At 39.5% G+C, this 24,882-nt stretch overlaps 1 protein-coding gene across 1 annotated transcript in view; it reads left to right on the forward strand.

The window, feature by feature from the left end:
- Window positions 1–24,882, forward strand: part of LOC124788557 (vacuolar protein sorting-associated protein 13B) — a 221,355-nt gene that overhangs the window by 165,302 nt on the left and 31,171 nt on the right. Inside the window, exons 17-23 of the mRNA XM_047255828.1 lie at window positions 1,490–1,755; window positions 4,636–4,905; window positions 14,789–15,089; window positions 16,529–16,743; window positions 16,991–17,207; window positions 20,808–21,015; window positions 21,258–21,576. Of these exons, the coding sequence (XP_047111784.1) occupies window positions 1,490–1,755; window positions 4,636–4,905; window positions 14,789–15,089; window positions 16,529–16,743; window positions 16,991–17,207; window positions 20,808–21,015; window positions 21,258–21,576 (1,796 nt within the window). The remainder of the gene's footprint in view (window positions 1–1,489; window positions 1,756–4,635; window positions 4,906–14,788; window positions 15,090–16,528; window positions 16,744–16,990; window positions 17,208–20,807; window positions 21,016–21,257; window positions 21,577–24,882) is intronic.

Consider the following 24,882-nt stretch of genomic DNA (forward strand, 5'->3'; position numbering starts at 1 on the left):
GCCATAATTCACAGATAGCTGGTTTTTTCAAACTTTTGTGACCACTATGTGGCAGGTCTTCATTGTGTTGTATTTCATGATAACATTTGAGTGTTTGACTGATGTCACTGTGTAGTATGCCAGCCATTTGGATGGGGAACTTCCCATCCTGACAATGTGCACACCATCTAAGCTTGAAATGACCCTTCAAGGTGTGTTGATAGACAGAACTTTATTGGAAGCCCTATGAGGCTGTTCACAGATGATGCTAATCTATAGTGGACTGACACTTGTAAAAGGAACTGCTTTTTTGTTCTTGACACATGCAAATGTTTGTGTGTTGCTTATAAATAGGCTTATAGATCCATTATTGTTGAATCATAAGACTGATTACAAACCAGTGCAAACAATAAATACTGTTAAATATCTAAGAGTGTTTGTGTAGAGAGATCTAAAATGAAGTGACTGCATAAAATTAGTTGTAAGAACAACAGATGACAGAGTAAGATTCAATGGGAGATTTATAATGAAGTGTAATTCATCGATGTCTACCGCCTTAGGTGAGTGGACATGGGTTTGTTCTCAGTGCTGCCAGAGATTTTTCCTTGGTGGAAGGACTGGAATGGAAAACACAAAGCCTTGTGAAGCCAATTGAAGAACTACTTGACTGAGCAGTAGTAGCTATGGCTCACAAAAACTGACAATGGCCTGGAGAGCAGTATGGTGATTCCATGTCCCTCCATATCACATCCAGCGGTGCAATTGGTAGAGATGACACGGTGGTTGGTACCCTGGTGGTGTGCCAGGGCCTGTGGGCAGAGTTTAGAGAGATAATAATTCACTGATGCCAGAGTTTAATTTGCAAAGCACTCATTTCGCTAGTTCTTCATTATCATATGTCAGTTTTGTAGTCTGTCAGGTAAGATCACTAGAAGAGATGGACAACATTGAATGAAAAGCGGCATTTTTTGACATAGATTCTTTTAATAAATACTGTAACATCAGGGAGATCCTTGTCCAACAATTGTGGTAGACACTTCAATAGTGCTGCTTTGCGTCATGGGGATGTTTACTGTTAAAATTTTGAGACTGTATGTTCCAAGAAGAATAATGCAATGTATTACTTCCACACACTTACAGCTCATGGAATGACCATGAAAGTAATGGGTTCCTACAGAAGCATATTAACAACCATTCTTACGATCCATCATTTGTGAGTGGAACATGAAAGATGAGAATTGTAGTGCTATATGAACTACTCTTCTCTATCTGTCATATGGTGGCTTGCAACGCATAGATGTATGTTTACATTCAAGGTCCACAATTATTTCAGAGAAAGAAAGGTTTTCAGTACTATACACAGACAGGTTCAACTTCTATAGTGACCCTTGTGTATTGTATGTTGCTGCAACATTGATCTACATCTCCTTTTTCATGACTTGGATTTTTATTTTGATAAGCTCTCTATCTTTTTTTTACAGAATTAATGTGATGTACATTATTTTTCCAGATGTGGAATACTTGGAGATTGGTGTGGAAGGAGTGGTATATCATCAGGTACTGCTACCACACACAGATTGCCATGCTGTGACCGTAGGAGCAGTCCGTGCATTTGTATTGCTCCCAAAATCAGAGAGCACTACAGACCAAGCTGTTGTATTAATTGGACCAGATACAGCCTCGGCAACATTACCACTTTTCAGTTGCTCATTACAGCGACCACTTTCACCCAAGATCCAGTCTCACCCTCCATTACTGGGATTCCATTTGAGAGAGGTGATTCACTGCCTTGACTTGTTATTGAAATATTTATTGTGTACTGGACCCAGAAAGAAAATCGAGTCATACTGTTACTGCTTGATGAAGAGTTGTATTGACTGACAGAAGGCTCTCTCTCTCTCTCTCTCTCTCTCTCTCTCTCTCTCTCTCTCTCTCTCTCTCTTTTAATTACGTATCATATTGCATAGATAATTCGAATGATTCTTTTATTGAAATGATGTGGAACAAGTCAATTTACAGGATATGTAAATGCTTTTTGTATAGGCTACCTGTTCTTAAATAATTTGTGCATGGAGTAAGAGGTGTCCAGGAGAAGTGAATGTAGGTTAGATTTAAAACTTGCTTTGATACCTGTCAGACAATTTTATGTTATTGAGTAAATGATAAAAAAATTTCTTGCTGCATTTTAAACTCATTTCTGAGCCACTGTGTAATTTCTTCTAATGTAGTAGGTATGAACGTAACTATTCTTCTCAAATTTCATTAGCAAATATATGTATTATTGGTATGGTGCATTTAAAATGCCTCATTCCTTGAACAGTTACACGCATGGCAGCTGTGGTTAAACACCCTATATTATTCTTACTGCTCACTTTTGTGCAGTCAGTACTTTCATTCAGTGAAGAGTTATCCCAGAAAATTATTCCGAAAGACATTATTGATTGGAAACATGCAAAATGTGTCATTTGTTTCTAAGAATAGTAATGACACAAAGAGCAAAAGTAGATGAACTTAATTCTTTGAGCAGCTATGTAATATGCTTCTTCCAGTACAAGTTTTTATTAATACATGCACCTAGACATTTGTAGCATTCTACTGCATTTACTGATTTCTGTTCATGTGCTACACCAGTTGTTTGGATGACTCTATTGCTGTACAGAACTGGTTATAGCATGTTCTCTCCAAATCTAGAGAGTGTCCATTTTCTGAGAACCACTTAATAATTCTGTGGAAAACATTAGTAACAGTGTCAACTGATGCTTTCTATGTAATGGGATTTATCATCTGCAAAAGTACCAATTCTGTTTGATGAATGGTAAATGGAAGGTCATTCACATAGGAGTGGACTCCAACTTGAACCTTGTGGGATTCTCTTAACAATTTCTTCCCAGTCATTAAAATTTTCTCTCCTACCAACATTGTTTTAGTTATTCAGTATAATATTTTACATTCTGTTTGGGTCATTCCATGGTGACTCATCTAGGCCTCCCTACTTGTCCATCTTGGATTCATTGAAATTTTACATTTACATTCGCAGATGTTTACAATGAATACTGATATAGTTAAACATTTGTCGAAGCAATACTAGCTGAGATATAGTCACTTGTTCGACACCATGCACGACTTTGCACAGAGCAAGTGTGAATTTCTGGTGATTTTGAGCCGCAATATAATGGACAATATTTTGTTGGAAGAAATAAAAATTGGTCATTGTGTGCAAATTTGTGTATTCTCTTAGGAATAATAATGAAAAGAATTTTACAAATGATATTCAGCCAGAAAATTTGAGGCCAAATCGATCAAAAAATGTGTGTATGAAAAAATTTCAAAGCTTGACTTCTTATATCTCAGAAACTAAAGATAAGGTGGATGCGAAACTCAGAATGGAGTAACCTAGCAACACAAGGTTCTCAGATGTAAAGTTTCATTTATGTACCAATTTCCAATATTGAATAAATTAAGTGCAAAGTTGAAGATTTTGTAAAAAGGTCAAAACTGTGATATTTTTGATCTGATTTTGCAAAAAGCTGTGTTCTGTAAAACTCTCCTAACTGGGCTCATTAGAAAGACCATGGTTTAAACTGCAACACAAAGTGTGTTTGATTGTGAACCACAAAACAAAGAGCAAAGAGCTAACAGGCTAACACCGATAGATAATTCAAATCAAAGTTGGGCATGAAAATTGTGGCATGAAAAAATGTAGTAAACTTTGGATTCTTATATTTCATAGAGTAAACACATGGTGAATATGAAACTTAATACGCAATACTTCATTAGCACAAGGCCATTGAATAGAAAATTTCGTACATCTACTTTTTTCCAATAATCTATGAATTCATTGAAAAGATGATTTTTGTGAAGAGGTGAAAATGGGGTATATTAAACACTTCTTTTACAAATACTGTTTTCTATTTCAAGTTTCAACACCAATCTCTTTTGAACCAATGTGATTTAAGCCATCCCCTTAAACAATTGGATTAATTGCCAACAAGGGCTAACTATCCTACATAAACTGAGGAAAAGTAGCTGGAAAGATCATGGTACAAATAAAATTGTAACTCACACAGTGTAAACCCCATTCATTTCTCTCCTTTTTTCCTATACTTAACTGACATTTCCTGTGTTATTCTTTAATTATGTAACACTGCCACATCTTTCATGCGCCATTTATATGTATTGTGTGTTGCATAAACCTGACCCCTTTGCTTGTAATCATTGTCTGCTGATCACATACATTTCTTCGAATGTGTTGTGTAGTGTCAAAAATTGTGGTATATGAATGTTATATCTTTGTTTGTTTATATTCTTGTTAATGTTTTGTGCCTTGCATTTGTGTTGTGTTTTAAGTCTCACAAAGTTATCCTACTTCAACAAGTGCTTGCATGTTTCCCCTTTTTGGATATTTTTCTTAACTTCTACAAACTAATCTTTTGTTCTTAGAGCTTAAAATTCAGTGTTTAATAACCTGAGAGAAGAGACAGGAATACACTACTTTGATATTTCTAAGTATGATTTCTTCATGCTGTTTCCGTAAGTGTAATATTCAACTTAAAATTTATTTTCATTCATTTATACCCACTTCTTAAACATGATGAGAATTCCACCTCCTCTTGAATGTATACATTCTCCCTAGTGAGACATTCATTTGCCATACAGGTCAACATTTCAGTTGATCCTCTTTTGTGGAGATGGCTACAGTACACTCCTCATACAGTGACCACCAGGATGCCTTCAGTAGACCGTATTACAACAAGTGCTCCATCTACTTCTGGTGGCCAGCGACGTGTCCGCAGAATGTCGGAAGGTAGCAGAGCACCAACACCACAAGAATCGGTACACAGCAGTTCTGATCGTGAGATGGGTCCAGTACCTACACCATCTATGAATATTGAGGAAGTGACTGTACCAGATGAAGCTGTTATACAGGTATATTATTAGTTATTGGTGAATTGTAATATTTTACCAGTCCTGTTGTAAAAATCAAAAGCCTGCACAAAACACCCAGTGATTAATAGTTTGATTCAAAATTTAGTCTGTAAGAGTAGTCTCATATTTTTCAAATGAAGTGTTATCAGATACAACCCAGAGAAAATATACTGGTTTCTCCATCCTGCATGGCATAGGTAGAAACTGTTTATCGTCATTAGCTCCATTGGGTTACACTGAAGCACAGGGAAATGAACACACATTCTTATAAGAAACCAATTGACTCTGTTTGCCAAGTGAACGAAGCACTAACAAGTCTGGGACGTAGCGAAGTCAGCGTACCAGTACAACAGTTCCAGTTCAATAACCACTTGACACTGGAAACAAACTTAGTTACCTTGGCTGTGTAGTGACACAATATGAACAGCTACAAAGTACTGTAAGAAATGAGCCATGCCACGAGTCCGGGCCATACGCTATGCGGCAAACAGTTGTGAACGGCTGGCGCCACATGACATGCATATATCAATGGTGACTCCTCTTACGATGACAAACTGCAGCCACTGTTTGCAGCCGTAGTATATCTCTGATGTGTCCACATCCATCGTAGGTGGGGTATCTGAATCACTGACGTATGCAAAACTCTTCCTCCCTTTAATTGGCATGTAAGGCCGAAAATGGCCTGACCTATGCCAACTGCGTTGAGGACGGGGAGAGAGCCAAACCAAAGTCCCCACCAGTGGCTTGAGTGCCATGTCCTCCATGGCCAGAGTGGGAGGTGGCAACATATGTATGGACTGCAGCCCAGTAACAACCTCTGGGGCACAACTTGAGTTGGCCCGTGGGGAAGAGGCCATTGCATGTTACAAGGATGGCACCAGTGTCATCCCGACAGCATGCACAGTCCCACGATTGGCTGGAGTGGGTGGCACAGGTGGTAGGAACAGGAGCCATATGTGGCATGGTGGGAGGGAAGGGATCCACTTCCATTGGCTCCCATTACTTGTCTACTTCCCATCAATGCCTTGTGCTAGAGTAGAGGGTGAAGGGAGAAGAAGCAGACCCAGAGGCTGGTAAGTTTTGGCATGAGTGCTGCCCCATCAATCCTGACGAGGATTCAGGAGGAACAACAACCCAGCAGTACGTCATGCTGTGGGTGGAGTTGTGGCAATGATGGACCAGCTGCTCCAGGCTGACCGCCATCTCAAACATCTGTGTGCAAAATCTTGGCTGGGCCATGTCCATTGACAGGAGTGGACTGGTTTATTGCCAGGAATCTGGTGAGTGCATCCCTTGAGTTTTCCATTGTCAAGATTTTTTCATCTCTGATTTGAACTTCCTAACCAGCCGCTTGGCTTGAGAATTAGATGTCAGGTGAAACAGGGTGGTGATCGGATGCTCGATATCATTACATCTACAAAAATACCTAGACACCATAGCCATAAATCGTGGGCCATTGTTGGAAACCAATGTAGCTGGGGCCTCTTCTATAATGAAGATAGTAGATTAGGCTTGGATTGTGCCCCTGGAAGATGTTGTTGATGTCTGCATTACATACAGGAAATTGATCAACAACTGCACCACTCACTGGAAAGGTCCAGCAAAATGTATATGTACTCTTTGTGATGGGCAGGTCCACAGGTTAAAACGCTGTGCTGGAGCCGACTGGTTATGTGCACAGCCATAGCAGTTGCATATAATACATTCAGTGGCAGTGCCTATTCCAGTGAATACACACGATGCTGCACCATTGCTTTCATTTGGCACATTCCCAGATATGCAGAATGGAGAAGTTGCAATGTGTGGGGGTGGAGTACAGGAGGGACAACAACCCAGCTTTCTGTATCATCCATGGATAACAAAATGACTCCTTACACAAAATTAAATCTATGCCGGAGGGAAAAATTAGTGGGCCACTCTGGGTCCACATCTGTAGGCAAATGTTGAGACCAGCCCCACTGCACTGCAGTCAACACTCTGTGAAGGAGCAGTTCTGAGTTTTTCTCAGCCACTACTTCTCCTGCCATAATGGGAAACTTGTCATGGTTCGCTGCTGTTCGTGTTCAAGGCAAAACACAGTGTTCCACTTCTGTCAAAATCGGTGTCAGGGCAACATGGCGAACAAGACCGGGCATCAGCATTAGAGTGCTGTATGGTAGTTCTGTAATGGATGCCATAAGTGTAGTTATTAAGAAACAATGCCCACCACTGCAGCCATTGTGCCATTTTGTCTGGAAGTTTTGCATGGGGCCAGAGAATGACAGCAGGGGCTTGTGGTCTGTAATCAGAAGAAACTTTGTACCACAGAGGTAGACATGGAACTTCTAGAAACCATATGGTCAAAGTCTCTGCAAATAATTCACTGTGCTGAGTTCAACACCTTATAAGCAAATGCAATAGGTTGTTCCATGCTGTCAGAAAATAATGCAACAGGACGGCGCCAATACCACAGTGAGACCCATCTGTGACAAGTGTAAACAGTTCACTCAGCTGGAACGTTGCCAAACAAGGGGCTGGCATGAGATACTTTTTAAGTTTCACAAACGCCTGTTAACATGCCTCTGACCACACAACTATAGCACCCTTTTTATGTAGCTCATTAAGTGAGTGGGACATACAAGCAGCATTTTTAATGAACTTAGCATAAAAATTGACTTTGCCCAGGAAAGATTACAAGTTTTATAATTCTTAGGCACTGGTAAATTAATAATGGCGGTCACGTGGTCTTGTGTGGGTGTGAGCCCATCTTTACGTAATATGTGCCCCAAATACTTGACTCTTAACTGCAGTAAACTATACTTGACGAGATGACAATGTAAGCCGTTGGCTTGCAGCCACTCAAACAACAGTCATAAGTTGCGCTAGCGCTTCTCCTACATGCCCCCGGTAAGTAACAAATCATCCAAATAACTGGAACAATTAGAAATGTCCTGGGTGAGCTGTTTTAGAAAGTAATGAAAAATTGCGGAAGCACTAGCAGCCCCAAATGGCAATTTGCTATATCTGTATGTGTCAAAGGTTTATTAATCACTAGACACTGTTTTGTGGCCTCATCAGGTGGTAACTGAAAATATGTGTCAGCAAAATCAACTTTTGAAAACACTACCCCCCACCCAGTTTAGATAACATTTCCTCTTGCCTCAGGTACAAATGACAATTTGCTTGGGCATTATTGGTAGACTTAAAATCACCTCAGATCTGAGGTGACCCGTTACACTTTTGTACAATAACCGTAAGTGTCACCCAGACTACGGGATCAACTGGCCTTTGTACATCATCACTTTGCGCCACAGTGCATGCGGCAGTGAAAAGCTCTTGCATCAATACGTTTTCCCATTAATGAAGTGTATGGCCACACTGGAGTCCAACTGAAATTCTGCCATCACCACATTGACATCCAGTTGCAGCATGATAGGCTGGATCTGATCTGCTGTTGTCCCTGGCAGCAGCAGGATAGCATGCAGCATGCTAGGGGTTGAAGCTGATGCCCACAGACCAACACAGATACTCGCAAGGTGTCTTGGCTGACTGCAACGAAACAGGTATCGCAGTATAGACAGGGATGCTGGTGAAGATGAGGGCTACCCTCTGAACATGATTTGATGGCACAACATCTGCTGAGGTTCTCATACAACAACAGAGAGGAAAAATCTTCAGGAAACACCATTGCTTTGGTATACGTTGCCAGCGAACTAAGCACTTTTGTGTTTGCATATCTACCATCATGGACGGCAAGGGAGGACTAACTGCTGAATGCTGTGGCACCAGAGTACTAGATGCATGAGAACTCGATGAACCCAATGATGACCTTGACTGGAAGTCATCAGTTGATGGAAGAGTGCGACAACAACTAACACAGGGTGTATACGACCCGGGACAACCGGGAGAAAATAAAACTTAAGTTGCAAAGGAAATGCACTATATACAAAACACAGTGCTCATACAAGTGTCTGCCAACAGCAAAATCTGTCAAAGCCTTTAGGAAGACTATGCAGTGTTTCATAACAACAAATCACCTCCAATGAGCGTGACGTCACAACTGTTTACAATAGATTCGTCTGAGCATTGCGACCGAGCTTATGTGCATGTGCAGTGGAGTCGCGTATGAGTAGTACCTTCTTCCGCCTCTGGCTACAGAAGCGTGGCAGTTAGCAGCAAGCAGCCAGATACTATCCGGAAAAATTTTGCTGGTGCCCTAAGCTGGCAGATTCACGCATGTGGCAGTTTCGGGGGAGGGGGGGGGGGGGGAGCAGGGGCAAATTCATATTATTGAGGAAAAAGATCTTGTTTCACAATGGGCCCAGCATCCGTCGCATCCAAAAATAAACTTTCCTGTAGACAAAAGGGGACGGGTCTATAAGAGCTGAGCGAATAAAGCCGAAAGGGAGAAGCAATCGCTGTTTATGTGGTTGACTAGGTTTGGAAATGATCAGCATTGTTATAATTACTAGCGAATTCCATAGATTCATACTACCAGAGTGGAAATAAATGACTAACAGGAAAAACAGGCAACTAAGATTACGTATTGTATTCTCCGTTTATCCAAGAAAATGAAATTTTGACAAAACATTTTTGGCCAGACTGCTGCACTTCTAAGGGCCAGTGGTTTACACCCGCTGAAGTTATATTCTGGGAGTAGCGCGGAAAACGCGTTGTACGAACACGTAATAACGCCTGACCGGAGAACAAATGCGGAATAAGTAAACCGGTGATTGTGGCAGAGTTAGTGAGGTTAACCAGAGAATAAATTTTGACACTGACTGGAATAGTTACAGAATCAGTAATGACAAGATTGTTTGTTAGAACGAGGAAGTAGAAGAAACGGAGACTCTCACAAATCACGAAGAATATAACGATTCCAAATTTATATAAAAATTTCATACTACTACTTTTTGAACTCATGCTTCAGTAGCTAGAGACTACGAATGAAATGTGAAACTATTTCCTAACATAAAACTTTTTGCTTGTAGTAGGCCTAATAGGCATTTAATGATATTGGTACTTCGTGAATTATATTCTGTCGTATTATAAAAATGACCATTTGTGCTAAAACAGTCACGTTTATTTGGTGTGTGTAACAATTGCTGCAACATTAGGCAGGCCTATTTCATTTTATCTAGCACTCAGTGACAAAATACACATAATCAGATCGAGAAACCACACCAGTGTTGGTTCTATTTGTATTAACAGCTTTTCTGGTAGTAGACAACAACATTTTGTTTTTTTGTGTATCAAAATGTTGACGAACTTTGATGAGGTAATAGATTCTTTGCCAGAAAGGGAAGTACGCCATATAAAGTTGTGGCATGATTAGAGAGAAATAAAATGCTAGGATTGAGGAAATGTGTACCGTCTTGCTTGGCTCTTGTCTTTACTCGTTTTATGTATTCTACATTTAATTTTATGTCACTTTAAACAGCAAGTTATTAGCCAATAGGCAGTAAAGACTGCAAATTTTCTGAAGAATTCTTGTTCTCCCAGTTACAAATAATCCCATCCACTATTAAGTGCGAGATTTTTTAAAGAGGGGCAGGATGTCAAACCGGCCAACTGGGAGCAGGAGAGGCACCACAGGACATTTTAATTTCCACTGGCCTGAATATAGTTTGATGGCACCCATTACAAAATATTACACGTTTGAATTCCACAGAACGAAATACAGAGACATGCGATGGAAGAATGCTGTGTGAAGAGGCGTGGCACTGCACTTCGGCACACTAAGACCAAATAACATGTCTCACGTTCCCTTGATCATATATGCTTTATGTATCAGACTCATCAGAAAGATGTGTGCTACAAAATGAAGATATTTTTGAAAAGTCGATTTTTTAAATTTTTGGCGTCCTACCTCAAACGCTCGAGGGAGGGGGAGTGCCACTATCTAATATTGCCCCGGTTCGGAAATATCGTAGATCCAGAAATGATGCGTAGAGCAGTCTGAGTTGTAGTGGGGAGGTGGTAGTCTCCACGTGACCCGTGTTTACGTTAAGTGATTTTGCTGTTTCCTCTTCATTTATTGCTCTCATATCAAATGAAAGCAAAATGGATTTCTGTGGCCGGGAGATATCAAGTGAATTAAAATACATTCGCTTAATTATGGAAAGCTAAAATATGTTATTAGTTTCAGATTTTATTTTGTTTCCACCTTTCTGACAGTCAAGCGTTAACTGCCTTGCAGAGCAATGAAGTTATTTTTGTTGGTTTGTTAAAGAAATTTGACTTTTATTAATCTTTTCTGCTGAGATAAATTATTTGAAACGAAGTGTTTAATTCCACACTATTGGCTAGTTTCAACTGTTCGCTACATTTCAAGTTCACATTTCCATCTTCTAGTGCCATAATAAAGAACCGAACATGAGATAATGTGGTACTGGTACTCCAAGAAAATTTACATCTGTATCTGGACAGGCGAATGTGCACAGTAAGCCGATTTATGCATTTTAGTATGGTTCACAAAATTCCCATGCTATTGGAGTATCCTCTAATGTCTTGTTTCTTTTATGACATAATGTAAGATCTTTTAATGTTTTACATGTACGAACATGCGGGCTCCCTGCGTCATCATATCTACACAATCGCGGCGACATGTCATCTGGCGCAACTGCTGAAACAAATCTGTTTCTAAAATGTCGCGGGAAAATATTCCGAATGATTGTTTGGAAAACGTTACTTTCAAGTAAATTAAATTTCCTTTTGCACAAGATGAACTCTGTGTGCGAATGTCCAATGAATTCTTAAATCACAGAGCATTTGACTCTCGTTCAAAATTCAAATCTTTGAGGACGACCATTTAGAATATTTTCAAGCCCAGACGACCAGACATTTTTGACGTTGTAAAAAACTTTACTGGCACATTTGTGTGCGCAAAAAAGATCAAAATTATGTGTGAAAGCTTAGCTTCTCTTGCAGCTTATTAATCCCAGAGGCCAATATTATACGTGACAGCTTCTCTTTTCTTGTAGCAACACCATGTTCATTAATTTAAGCCATTACCTTTTCCTATTTGTGTGTTCGCGCAACTTAACAGTGGTATTGCTATTGGCTGACTACATCACGTGTCCTATGCTCTGAATATCTGCTGACATCGGCTGGCGAGATCGCTTGACATGAGCTATGACTGGCTTAAAAAAGCGCATCGCAATCTCTGTTTCAATTCTTCGGAAAGTAATATGCGATGTTTGGTGGAATTCGCATTTATACTTACGTAATACGAAAATATGCATCAGACATCTTTCCAAAACGTGTTTTTTCTCCTGAGTTTAGTTTTCTAAAGTGCCGGGAATTTCTACGTCGGTGTATAAAACCACAAGCATTGAAAGGATTGTTTAGTGTTACAGCTCTGAGGAAAAGTATACTGTCACTTAACACGGAAAAAGTGTATTTTCATCCAGGAGAAAGTGTATTTTTAACCGGGAAATCCGGGAATTTTTTTTCCTTGTTCACATATACACCCTGTAACAGTGTCAAAACCAGAAGAATCATTGAACAGAGCTTGTGCTAAGGCAGTCACTTCATTCGCCTTGTCAATTTTTAACACATCACTCAAAGTAGAATCCAAAATTTGTTAAGTCTTTGCACTAACCTCACAGTATGGAGCCATGCAGGTAACGTCTTGAAATAAAGAATCTGCATAAGACGCACCACACTTCTGACATTCGGAATCATACCTGAAAGCTAGGCCCTGTAAATCAGCAACCCACACTGCATGTTTAATTTCTTAAACACACTGATTGAACTTGAACCTAGCTGCAATGATGTGCAGTTGGTGTTTGTAGTATTAAGTCAGCAAACTGTAAACTTCAGAAAACTTCAAGCTACTAGGATCTGAGAGTGGGCATAATTTTTGCACCATTTCATACAGTTTACTACTAGATGACAGCAAAGTACACAATAGTGTACAGGATCGTCAGTTTGACTTGCCTTGCAGTGTAGTTTGAAACACTGTAAATAGACCTCCCAACTCTCTCTTGCCTCATCAAAGGAAGCGAATGGTAGAGTGGCAGGTGCAGAAACAGCAGCTGCTGGCTGTTGTCGATTTTGGGGAAACTGTAACACCAATGTGTGCTGGTCCTGCTGCTGCTGCTAGCACAACTTGGCAGACTCAGGATTCGTGGTTCACTAAACAAAATAGCACATTGAGAAAGTTCCTTGTTGTCAGCTTTCTGTCCTGTGTGGCGTAGGTAGAAACTGTTTATTGTCACTTGCTCCAGCAGGTATACCAATCTACACAGAAACGAACACAGGTTCTTATAAGTCTGCAGTAGACTGAGGTCATGAAGTGAATGAAGTACTAACAAGTCCGGGACATAGCAAAGTCAGCGTAGCAATACAACAGTTCCAAATCAGTAGCCACTCAAGACAGGAAACAATCTAAGTCAACTTGGCTGTGCAGTGGCACAATAGGAACAGCTACAAAGTACAGCAAATAATGAACAGTGCTGCAACCCAGGGCCACAGGCTCAGTGCAAACAGTTGCCACTGAGTGGCATTGCGTGATGTATATATCTCGGTGGTCGCGCTCCTTAACAGTGGCAGCCTACAATTGTCACTCATAGCCTCATAGTACCTCTGACATTTCCACATCCATGCTATTTGGGAAATTCAAGTCACTGTCGGATACAAAACTAGTGACATTTTTCTACAAACTTACCAAGGTGTAGGTAGTAAAATGTTACAAGAGAAACCAAAATGTTACAGTTTTTATGACACACACCTAGTATCACAGAAAATGACGGTATTCATTAAAAGACTGCACTACTGCAGTCAACCAAAACTCTTAAACAGAAATAACACATTTTGACTTCCCATAAGTTTTATATGTCATTTAGTCTCATTTCTGACCTAAATAAATGATTGTAAAAGGTATAATATTTATGAATGATTTGACCTTATTGGTGAAGTAACAGATGACAGTTGGAGTAGACAGTCTAGGTTATAATGTCAGAGACTTTTAAATGTTTCAGTGGAGAGAGGTTAACTCTTAATTGTTCAAGAACCCAAGCTCTGCACCTTAACAGTTAATATTGTCATCAAAGTGGCAGGAGAGGAAAAAAGCCAACAAAGGCTGGTGGATGTAACAAGTCATAAAAAATCAGAACAAAAGGAAAATATAAAGAGCAGATAGACCATTAGTCACTTGAAAGCTCAATGCGAAGGAGCTATGCCAAGAACTTATATAAATTTCTTGATCTTCATTTATTAATGATTTATTTTCCACCTGTTAACCATTGTAATATTCTATCAGTCCCTACGGTTTCCCCTTTTTCTTTGTTAAAGGCTTAACAGGTGTATTTGAATACATGAGGTTTGAGACAAATAGGTTAATGTTGATCTTTTAAATATTTAACTGTGGAAAGTATGGTCTGTTTTGTTATCTAGTACAGGGTGATGTCATTAGCTATTTGTGTCCTGCTCCATATGTGGAAAAATTATGTTAACTACATTTCTTTTGTTGTAAATGAATTATTATTAGTTAATTACTATCCCTCCACAAATATTATATTTCAGTAACATGTCAATAAATATAAGTCAATGAAAATGATCAGTTTTTGTAAATATAATGTAACTGGATAGAAAAAAATTACTCACTAGGAGGCAGAGTTCTGGTGGCGTATTTTATGAACTCTACAGTTTTTCCTACACCTCACCAGTCCTTTTCCATCACCCTCTTCCTTCCCCTCCAACCTTTCTGCCAGGAGGAGGAGCCACTGGCTTTGAAAGCTTACCAACATTAAAAGTTTTTATATGTGCATTCTCCTGATGCTGCTTGGTGAGTGATTTTTTTTTTTTTCTGTTGACTTACATTATATAAATAAATGTAAATTGTGAAGTCCAAATATATTGACAAATAATGTAAAAGTGATATTGCCAAATAACATTTCAGACATCCTGGTGGTCACGTGAGTGGGCACTGGAATGGTTTCCTGTTTGGCGAGGCTTAGTCATATGTGGTGACTTGCGCCATTCCACTCTGTACCTTCCAACGGAGACACTCTCTGCTGTGGGTTCACATTCTGTTGAGGAGGCATTGCAGCAGTCTCCCACCTGCTGTGCTCTCATACTGCGTTTTCCTTCCATTGTGTTGCGCACCAGCTCACCTGCCAATACCAGTGGCATGCATCTTGAAGCTTCTTGTTTATCTCAGAAATTTCCTATTGAGCTCCCACCTGCTGTCTGGAACAAAGGTGAGTAAGAGAAAATTAATGTACTAGCTGAATGTGAGGCTCCAACCCCACTCAGTAACTGGGTGTGGGGCAAGAGAGGGGGGGGGGGGGGGGGGGGGCAATGACCAAAATCAACTCTTATTTTGTAGAACTGATGAGCTAACATAGTTCAAAGGCTTAAAAAAGTTTCTTGATTATTGGGCAAATTTCATTGTGCTTAAAGGACAGTTTCTGGATTATTTCTCGATTTGTTAACAGCATACAAGACCATTAACCATCAGCTACTGTCAGTTAAGTTCCACATCCTGACCAAGGACTTAAACCTAACCAGGTTCATCACTATTCTTCTGCAGAATCATTGGTTTTACATTGACTTTCAGAACAGCTGATGGAGGTTACAGAGATATAGTCTCCCTCAAGGAAGTTTACTGACTCCAGTCCTGTTTACTCTAAACGACCAACCTATGACCCCCAGTTCCAGGAGTTTCTTGTATGCTGATGATCTCGACCTTGCCTCACAGAACAAACACTTTGATTCAGTGGAAAACTCAAAAACTGGCTGGTGCACAGTGGGTTAGTGAAGGCAAAACAGTTAGAGCCTCTGCAGTTGCACTGTATTATTCCACTGCACATTACATGTCCTGTTTGGGATAACTCAAGCCACACCAAACAGGTGGTGTACAACCCTTGATGACACATGCAGACTTACAACAGGCTGTTTAAAATCTACTCCAACTGTGTGGCCTTACCACCTGAGAGGAGTAGCACCACCATGTTCAAAGAGAAATAGTTGTGAACTAGGAAGGTAAGAAAATAGTGTAGGCAGTAACTCATCTATTACATGGACTTGAAATGTATGTGCAAATCCAGGAAGAGTTTTCTGAGAACATCGGACATACTTACAACCACAGATGAAATAGCCAGGTTACAATAGTGGGAAGCAAAGGACCCTTTTCCCCCTGAGTGAAAAACAGTACCTGAAACCCTACCACATGGTTATGACAAGGGATGGCTGACATTGAAGCCCTGGAATAGGTTGAGATGAGGAATGGGCAGATCCGGGGTTCATATGGCAAGGTGACACTATGAGGAAGAAAACATTATCAAGTGTGACTGTGTCCAATTCCTGCGTGGAAGATGGTTTGCATCAGGCCTCGGAAATGCACTAGAAGTGACCAAGCTATGGTCAAATTTTATGTAACGTAATGTAAATGCATGTCTTTTTGACACAAGAATAATATTAATAAATAAATAACAGACTGATTTAATTTTTTAAGTTCGTGCAATAATTCACTTTGAATAAAAAAACTGTAATTTGGTGCAGTGAATAATATTTATGGCTCATTCTTTCTACCATGTTAATTATGTTATTACAGGATTAAGACATTTTTAAAGATAAGTAAGTTAAATTGCTATTTGAGAAAAAATATTAGAAAAAGAAAAATGTTCTGCTGTTCCAGAGAAAATGACTTTCCCATGGAGTATTTCAATGTCAGATCTTAGTATCTGCACATTTCAGAAATCAAGACAGTTGCATTTTCTCAAGCCTGTTTCTGCTACAGCAACTGTTGCCATAACTACAAAATATAAACCAGATGAGACCTCTTTATCTTCATTGTATTTCTGTGTTCACATTGATACTACACCAGTGAAGTTAGCAGTATCACAAATTCAGGTGAGAATAATTTTTAGAAATGTAATAAACTGTTGAGAATAAACCAGAATCGTTTATTGTTCCATTTTGTCAGTTCATTCATTTTTTATGATTTGTAATTTCATATCTTTAAAATAGTGATTGAAACAGAAATTTTCACCCACTTTTTTCAGTCATGATAAATATTTAAGCTGGATAACTGATTCTTACATAGTTTTACCGATAATTGCTTTCTTATATAGTTTTGATTTTTATCTCGTTTCTACAGATGAGTCTGATGGCAAGAGTAATTTTTGATGTCTTGGATGTAGTATCTGCCTTTAGTTTTGGCAGTATTAAACAGCAGCAACAACAACTGCATGTACCTGAAACAATTCCAGAAGTACCTGCTCAAAGTCTTACTAGCCCCACTGTGTTCCGTGAAAGCAGTGGAAGTCATGAATCACTCCATGCAGATGCAGACGGTGGCACATCCCCTGACCCAGGTTATTTAATTATAGTTATGTGCATCTAACATGTGAATTAAATTAATTTCTTTCATTTTAAATTGTTCCTCTGTTGTCATGGAGTCTTTGTTTAGTTGTAGGTGGAGATGAGTGTGCTCAGGTGTGCTCTCTCTCTCTCTCTCTCTCTCTCTCTCTCTCTCTCTCTCTCTCCTTCCCTCTCTCCGTGTGTGTGTGTGTGTGTGTGTGTGTGTGTGTGTGTTTGTGTTTGTGTTTGTTTAAAAAGGCCCTGATCATTTTAGATGATTTTTGGAACATTTCCAAATCTGTTTCAAATAAAAAAAAACTTGTGAATAATTGAATTAGAGACCCATATACTGTAATTTGTAGCATCTCTTTTTCACTTTGATAGCTTTGGTGATTGTGCTCACCTGTCATGGCATGGAGCCTGAGAGGCACCAGAAGGATGTTCAGCCATGACATCTCATGTACCATCACAGTTTATGGAGATTGACACACATTTCGCTTGATGGGGCATCCACAACAGTTATTCAGTAGCAGTGATAAAATCGTTACAGTTGTAAAAATTATTTGTTGCTAAAAGTGAAAGCACTGCCCAGTTACTGAATGTATGTCCATTTTCAGGTGCATGTTAAAATATGAGCCCACAGTCCATAACAAACATTACAAAGATTAAAATATGCACTGTTGTAATGTATTTTAACCTTAGTTAAGCATCCTTTAATAAATAATTTTTACAACTGTAGGAACTTTAGGAACTGCGCGAGCACTCGCATATCCATGAAGGGTCTCACAAATAAATCTTACACAATTTGGGAATAGTGGGCTGGTGCATTCACGTGCTGAATGTACGGTTAAATTGGGACACTGTAGGTGAAGAAGAGGATGTGCATGATCTGACGGTAGGTGGGTCCTGTGTTGTTGGCAGGTGGTAGGCAATGATAGGCCCCTCAGCGGAGCTATTTCATGCCATATATAAATATCTGTGATTCCTGCCTGAGCTATGTTCTGTTGGCAAGTGTATTACAGTGCCTCATGTGGTTATCACTCACACTCACATAACTGAATCAGTATGTGCCAATCTTTGCCATGACACGTCAGTCCAGATGACTTTTTTACCCATGCCTTGACCATCTAATGGCAAGGAGGCAGTCATGAATGGTGTGGCTGTTCAGGAGTTGTTGTCCACCATTGAATTGGCAAGCATTTCGTTGCACTGCATCCTGTCCTTATGTAGTCAGTGATAGTGATCAGAGCTTGTTTACCTACAGCAGTTGATTCTGGCGATAGTGGTGGGTCCCATCTTGAGGTACTTGCAATGTATTCTTGAAACGGTCAAATGTAAAAAACTCAATAGCTGCAAGACCCGGTGGATAGACTATCTTATGCATTAAGCTCACATAATCTGGCCACAATAATGCATTAATATTGTGTGTCTTCATCATACTGTAATCTGCTGTTACACCTATGGCCGTATCAAAGTCTAACGACATCCCAGTCACATGAGCCACTTAACTACACCCTTCGCTGTGGCCTAATGCAGTGTATGTCCCCATTAACATTTATTTTCCTGCTATCTCTCTTTCAGGTTTGATCTGAACTTATTTTTCACTTAACTTCTTCTAATTTTAATACCTGTTAATTCTTTTGAGCAACATTCAGCATTCATATTATGGGTTTTTCTTATTTTCACAATTGTATTTACATCATCTTATTCTCATTGATATTCTTCACTCGATAATTTCATGGCTTATCTGCTCCTCGCCCTCACCTGCAACTCTGGAGTCCTCTTCCTTTGTTTTTCCTCCCTATTTGTTTCAGTGAGAAATGCTTGAATTATGTAAAATAGTTGGTGCATCATCTGTTACTCATAGCAGCAAGATCAGCTTTTTTGGGGCTGAACTGATTTTGTGGGGGTGGAGGTATCAAAATGAGGCAGTTTGTGAAACAGTCGGGATGAGAGCAGGTAGGAGAGCACTCGAGTATAAACCAACTTCAGTGTAGAAAGCTGGAGCAATTTAATGTAGTAGTGATTCAGCCTCAATATGATTAAAAGGGAGTAAAGGGACAACAGGAAGTTAAACCAGCCATATGTATCACCACATTAACATACTGTTGGAGAGGGGGGGGGGGAGGGGGGGGGGACGACAGGAGGAGGGTTACAATGAGGTACATTTAGTTATACTAATTGTCTCTTTGGTAGAAGAATTTACCATGGCCAGATTCATTGTTTGCTGAGGTCACCACATGCACATTGAATGTGGGCTTGAGAGAGGGAGCATCCACATAGCATTATTAGAGTCGAAAGTTCAGCTGAGTGAATATCCAGCTGATGAAATGTTCAACAGTTGAAATATTGGGTGATGGATTAGGAAAGAAGTGTCATCTTTTGCACACTGAAGCTGTTCTGAACATCATGTAACGAGTGTGTTATCATTCTTCTCAGAGAATAGAGCACCAAGTGAAATATATATAATTTTTGGAATTTAGCACATATAATCCACCTCCAGCTCATAGTATTATATAGTATCAAAGACTATATCACCATTTGCTCCATATGCAGCAGGATAATATACTGTGGCAGGCAGTATACAGTGTGCAATAGTAGTACTGCAGTGCTGCTTATTGTAATGAAGACTGACATGAGATGCACTGAAAGAGGTAATTTGTGGCTAATCCATGCCCCACAGTATGTGATGATATGCTGAGTGTTGCTGGAGACATCTGTGGTTTTTTGTCATGTGCACACAGTCCACAGTGCAACAAACTTCAGCAAACTGTAGTGGCCGACAATGTGCAAGTGTAGCTGCTCTCCAGATTTAACTTTAAAGTCTTCTACAGTCATGCAAATGAACTAATAGTAATCCTGTACTGTGGTCACATTTCGTGAGCAGGCCAGTGTTTTCTATGTGTGGCAATTGCAAATTATGTCCCAACATACATGTACTGCACTACAGAAGTGGCTCATAGCTATGAGTAGTTCTAATGTGTGCGTCAGTACTGCGTTACTCATGTTACCAGTTGACTTAACTATTCGTAAGATAATCGAATTATTACAATGTGATTTATTGTCACTAATATTGAAACATCATCAAAATTTTGTAATAATAGCTAATATATGACTGAAGAGGAGGAAATAAGGAGTTGATGCTAATATTTCAGCAATTATTAGACTGTCTGATCTCCACCACACCTAAATTTGAGCCGTTACTGAGCGAGATGGCGCAGTGGTTAGCAGACTGGACTCACATTCGGGAGGACGACGGTTCAATCCCGCATCCGGCCATCCTGATTTAGGTTTTCCGTGATTTACCTAAATCACTTCAGGCAAATGCTGGGATGGTTCCTTTTAAAGGGCATGGCCAACTTCCTTCCCCATCCTTCTGTAATCTGATGGGACCAATGACCTTGCTGTTTGGTCCCTTCCTCCAGATCTACCAGCCAACCATCCAATCAGCCATTCCATACTTCTAATATCTATACCCTGTATCCAGTGTGTTATTTTAGAGTCACCATGTATGTATTTTATCAAGATTCTGTTACATAACTAGAAAAGAAAAGTATTATGTTACTCTGTATTATCTTTGTGTGTAACATAATAATATACACACATTATTCCAGGTGGTGTTAAAATGACAGCATGGATTCAGTCAACACTTGCTAAATTAGTTTTGTCATTATATGTTGATGATAAAACTGATTCAAATGAAGGAAATGAATACAAACTTAGTATTGATTTGGAAGATATTATGACATCACTCGACTTACAGCACATATACTCAAAACTGAAATGTAAAGTGGCTTCTGCCAATGTTCTGCATTTCAAGAGGTATCTACATAAATTTATGTTTATACATAATAAATAAGAAAAAGACCTCACATCTCTTTTCCTTTTAATTTATCAATAAATAAAAAAAGACCTGCATATATCTTTTCCTTTTAATTTATCTTGTTTGCTGAGGAAAGAGGATATTGAAAAATGTAAATACTTGTAGTTTTTAGTTCTTTCTTTTGCCTTCTTGAATAAGCCACCGTTACCATTAATGTCTTATGATATTCTTGTTTTGATAGGTCATCTGCATCTGAGCAGTGGAAACCGGGTATATTTTTAGGATTAGTGATGCGAGGTCAGGATGACATCAGCACACCACCATCACCCATGTCACATCAGGGCACAGCTGATGAAGGTGGTGGTGGTTTCCTCAGTATGACGTTCACTCGAGCACAGTGCACACATGTGCATACACAGTGGGGAACGAATCATTTGCCACCAGCAATAACACGCACAGTTCTCCCATTGCAGGCAAATAAATCTATTTCAGAAATTGTTATCAAAATGCAAGCAGTGGATTTTTTACTACCACCAGCAGTACTTGGAATTTTCATAAAGGTTTGTAGACTCCAAAGTTCACATAAAAAGTGGCCTAATTTACATATTAACACTCTGTGTTGTACAAAGGGTGATTTTATGTTTGGAAAGTAAAAATTGAACCACTATATATTTTTGGGCAATTTATGTTTCATATGTTCAAATAATTCTCCACAGAGTTTAAACGTTTTCCGTAGTGTCTGAAATGTTTTATAGGTTCTCAGAAGGAAATGTACTACTCCACTGTAGTAATGGGTTGGCCATTTTGTTTTGGCTCCTCTAGCAGTGTGCTTCAGTACTGTGGGGTAGGCATTTCATTGCATGCCAGGACTGCTGTCATATACCTGCAAACATTTCTGCAGTATCCAACTTGATCTTCCTCTAGATCGACTACTTCCAGTTGTTCCAAACTTCTGTAGATAATTCAAATAAGCATTTCTCAACCATGGCTCATTTAGCTGATGGTTTGTAACAATTTGGCTGTCAGCACTTGCCTTCTGTGCTGATGAGGCAATTACTTCCTTCTTAAAGTCTACAAATATTTTACCTCTCTCAAATACCCGACATACCAGACTGAACAGTTTTGTTGTGGTTGTTTCTCCCAAGGATTTTAATAATTCTGAGGAGAGATGTCTTTTTTTTTTTACTTAGGTCTTCCAATGATCTGTCAAATTCATATGGCAGTGTTGTTCCATCGCCCCTTCCCCTCCCCCTCCCATCTTATCTGCACTTCTTTACTTTCTATAAGATGGTCTTCAAGTTTGTTTTCTTTATGTAGCCCGTTGATATATTCCACCCACCTTCCAGCTTCTTCCTTACTTAGTACTGAATAGCCATCTGGGCTCTTGATGCTGGCAACCTGCTTCTTTTTTCATTAACAGCTCTTTTAGTTTTCCTTTACATGGCATCTTTATGTCTTGTAGTCCTCTAAGCTTCTATAGTTTTCTATTTCTCCTCTAGCCATTCCTGCTTTACCATTCTGTACCTTGTCAGTCTCATTTGTGATCATCTGTATTATCTTTCGTTGCTTTGTGTTTTACATTTCTATATCTTCTCCTCTTGTCAAACAAATTCAACATCTTGTGTGTTGCCAAAGTATTCTGTTACAATCTTTTTTACCTAATTGTTTGTTCGCTGCTTTTACTGTTTCACCTCTCAAAACTACCCTTTCCTCTTCTGGTTTATCTTTTTACCTACTTCAGTCAGTTGTTTCCTATTACTCCCTTCGGAATTCTCAAGATTCTCTACTTCTTTCAACTTATCCAGGTCTCATCCCCTTAATTTGCTGATGGTCATTCTTTAGTTAGAAACAGAGCACCAAGTTTGCTAGTATCTAGAAATTAATCTTTGTATGTGAGGTAACAGTTTTAACTTTCTTCGACTATTTACATGTCTCTTTGGGAGTTATTGATATTGTGCTCACAATTCTACTGTTTTACATGACAGAAAAGACTCAGTTTTTCTCTGATTAAAGAGTAAAATTTAGTCATCACCATTGAGTGGTAATATTGAATGGAAACCAGAAACAGATTTAGGAATTTGGTACAGTTATTTCTTGTGTAAAGAGCACAGCAGAAAATCTGGCAAAAAGTATAGTTTGCATGAATCTAATGTGCAGTGTTGCATCACATTTGAGAATAAATGGCAAACTGCCATTCCATTGAGGAAATACTACAGAGAGCCAAAAGCTGGGAAATACGATGAACTTGAAGCTAGGATTATTTCCTTTGTTCAAGTTAAAGGGGCACAAATAATCCTGTTAAAGGCACTGGAAATAGTGAAGACCTTAAACGTACAACAGAAAGAATTCCCTGAAGTATCAGTTGGTGCCACAGGTTTATACATAGAAGAAGCACTTCAAGGGGGTAAATGACTGTAGCCACAAAAAATTCTATTTAAAGCACGTTACTTGCAATACTGTTAAAAAAGTCATCATGCGTATTGGTTCAATACCTGCTGGACATGGTGGCATCACAGTCCAATAGATGTCTTCTACCACTCCTTCTACCACTCCTTGACCACAAGTGTTTTCCCTGAGTTGTGCAAAGAGGGATTAATTAAGTCACTACCTGAAAAGGACATTGCCACAGCACCCTGTGATTATTGATTTATTCGCATTCTTCCTGCACTGTCCAACATCTTAGAATATATAGTCCACGACCAAGTAACAAACTACCTAACTACAAATGACCTACTAGATGAATACTAGTCAGGTTTCCATAAACATTACAGCATAACATTTGCCTTAATAAAGGTAACAAATGAAGCTTACCATAGATGCACAGGAGGCAACTATCGTGTGCTCTTTAGACTTCAGCAAAGTCTTTGATCTGTCAACTTTGGCGTTTTACTTGCCAAGCTTAGCAGACCAAATTTCTCGCCAAGTGCAGTGCACTGGTTTTGCTCATACCTGACGTCTCACCGGCAGTGCATCATCTCTGGCACAGTAAAGGCACAGAGGGGGCAGGTAGTATCAGGGCATCCCCCAGGGTATTTGGTCCTATACTCTTTTCATTGTATGTAAATCTTATGTCAACAGTTTTGTCCTACTGCAAATACCACATGTTATCTGATGACCTCCAGGTGTATCCCAGTGCAAAACCAATAAACCTGAAGACAGCTATTGAGAATCTCAGAAGTGACCTTTGTACACTAGCAAAATGAGCACAGGAGGGTTTAAAGTTCAACTCATCCAAACCCAAAGCGGTACTGGTTGATCATTCTAGGCTTGGTAGCTTGAAATATTGGGAATCCCTACCACACACACACGCACACACACACACACACACACACACACACACACACACACACACACACACACACACACACACACACACAAAAATGCAACTCTCACACATGTGACTGGTGACTGTAGTCTCTAGCTCCAACTGCCAGAGACTGTGGTCATGTGTGTATGAGTTGCACTTGCACACGCACACACACCTGTGTGTGTGTGTGTGTGTGTGTGTGTGTGTGTGTGTGTGTTTTGTCCATTTTCAATAAAGGCCATGTTGGCCAAAAGCTCACATTCTGAGTCTTTTTGTTGTGCCTATCTGTGACTCAGCGTCTCCACTGTATGATGAGTAGCAACCATCCTTTTCATAGTATTGTTACATTCCATGCTGCATTTTTCGTTGTTTGATCTTTAAGACAAATATCAGGTTTTCTTATTCAGCAAAGAGTCTAGGAGCAATAATAGGTGAAAATATAAAAATTAGACTGAGCACTTAACAGCAATGTGAAAGAACACATCAGCATCTCCCCATGCCCTACAAAAATATAAAAAGCTATTTCCTTGTGATCTAAAAAGGAACTTGTACAAACACG

This window comes from Schistocerca piceifrons, chromosome 3, assembly GCF_021461385.2.
Source record: "Schistocerca piceifrons isolate TAMUIC-IGC-003096 chromosome 3, iqSchPice1.1, whole genome shotgun sequence".
NCBI classification, from domain to species: domain Eukaryota; kingdom Metazoa; phylum Arthropoda; class Insecta; order Orthoptera; family Acrididae; genus Schistocerca; species Schistocerca piceifrons.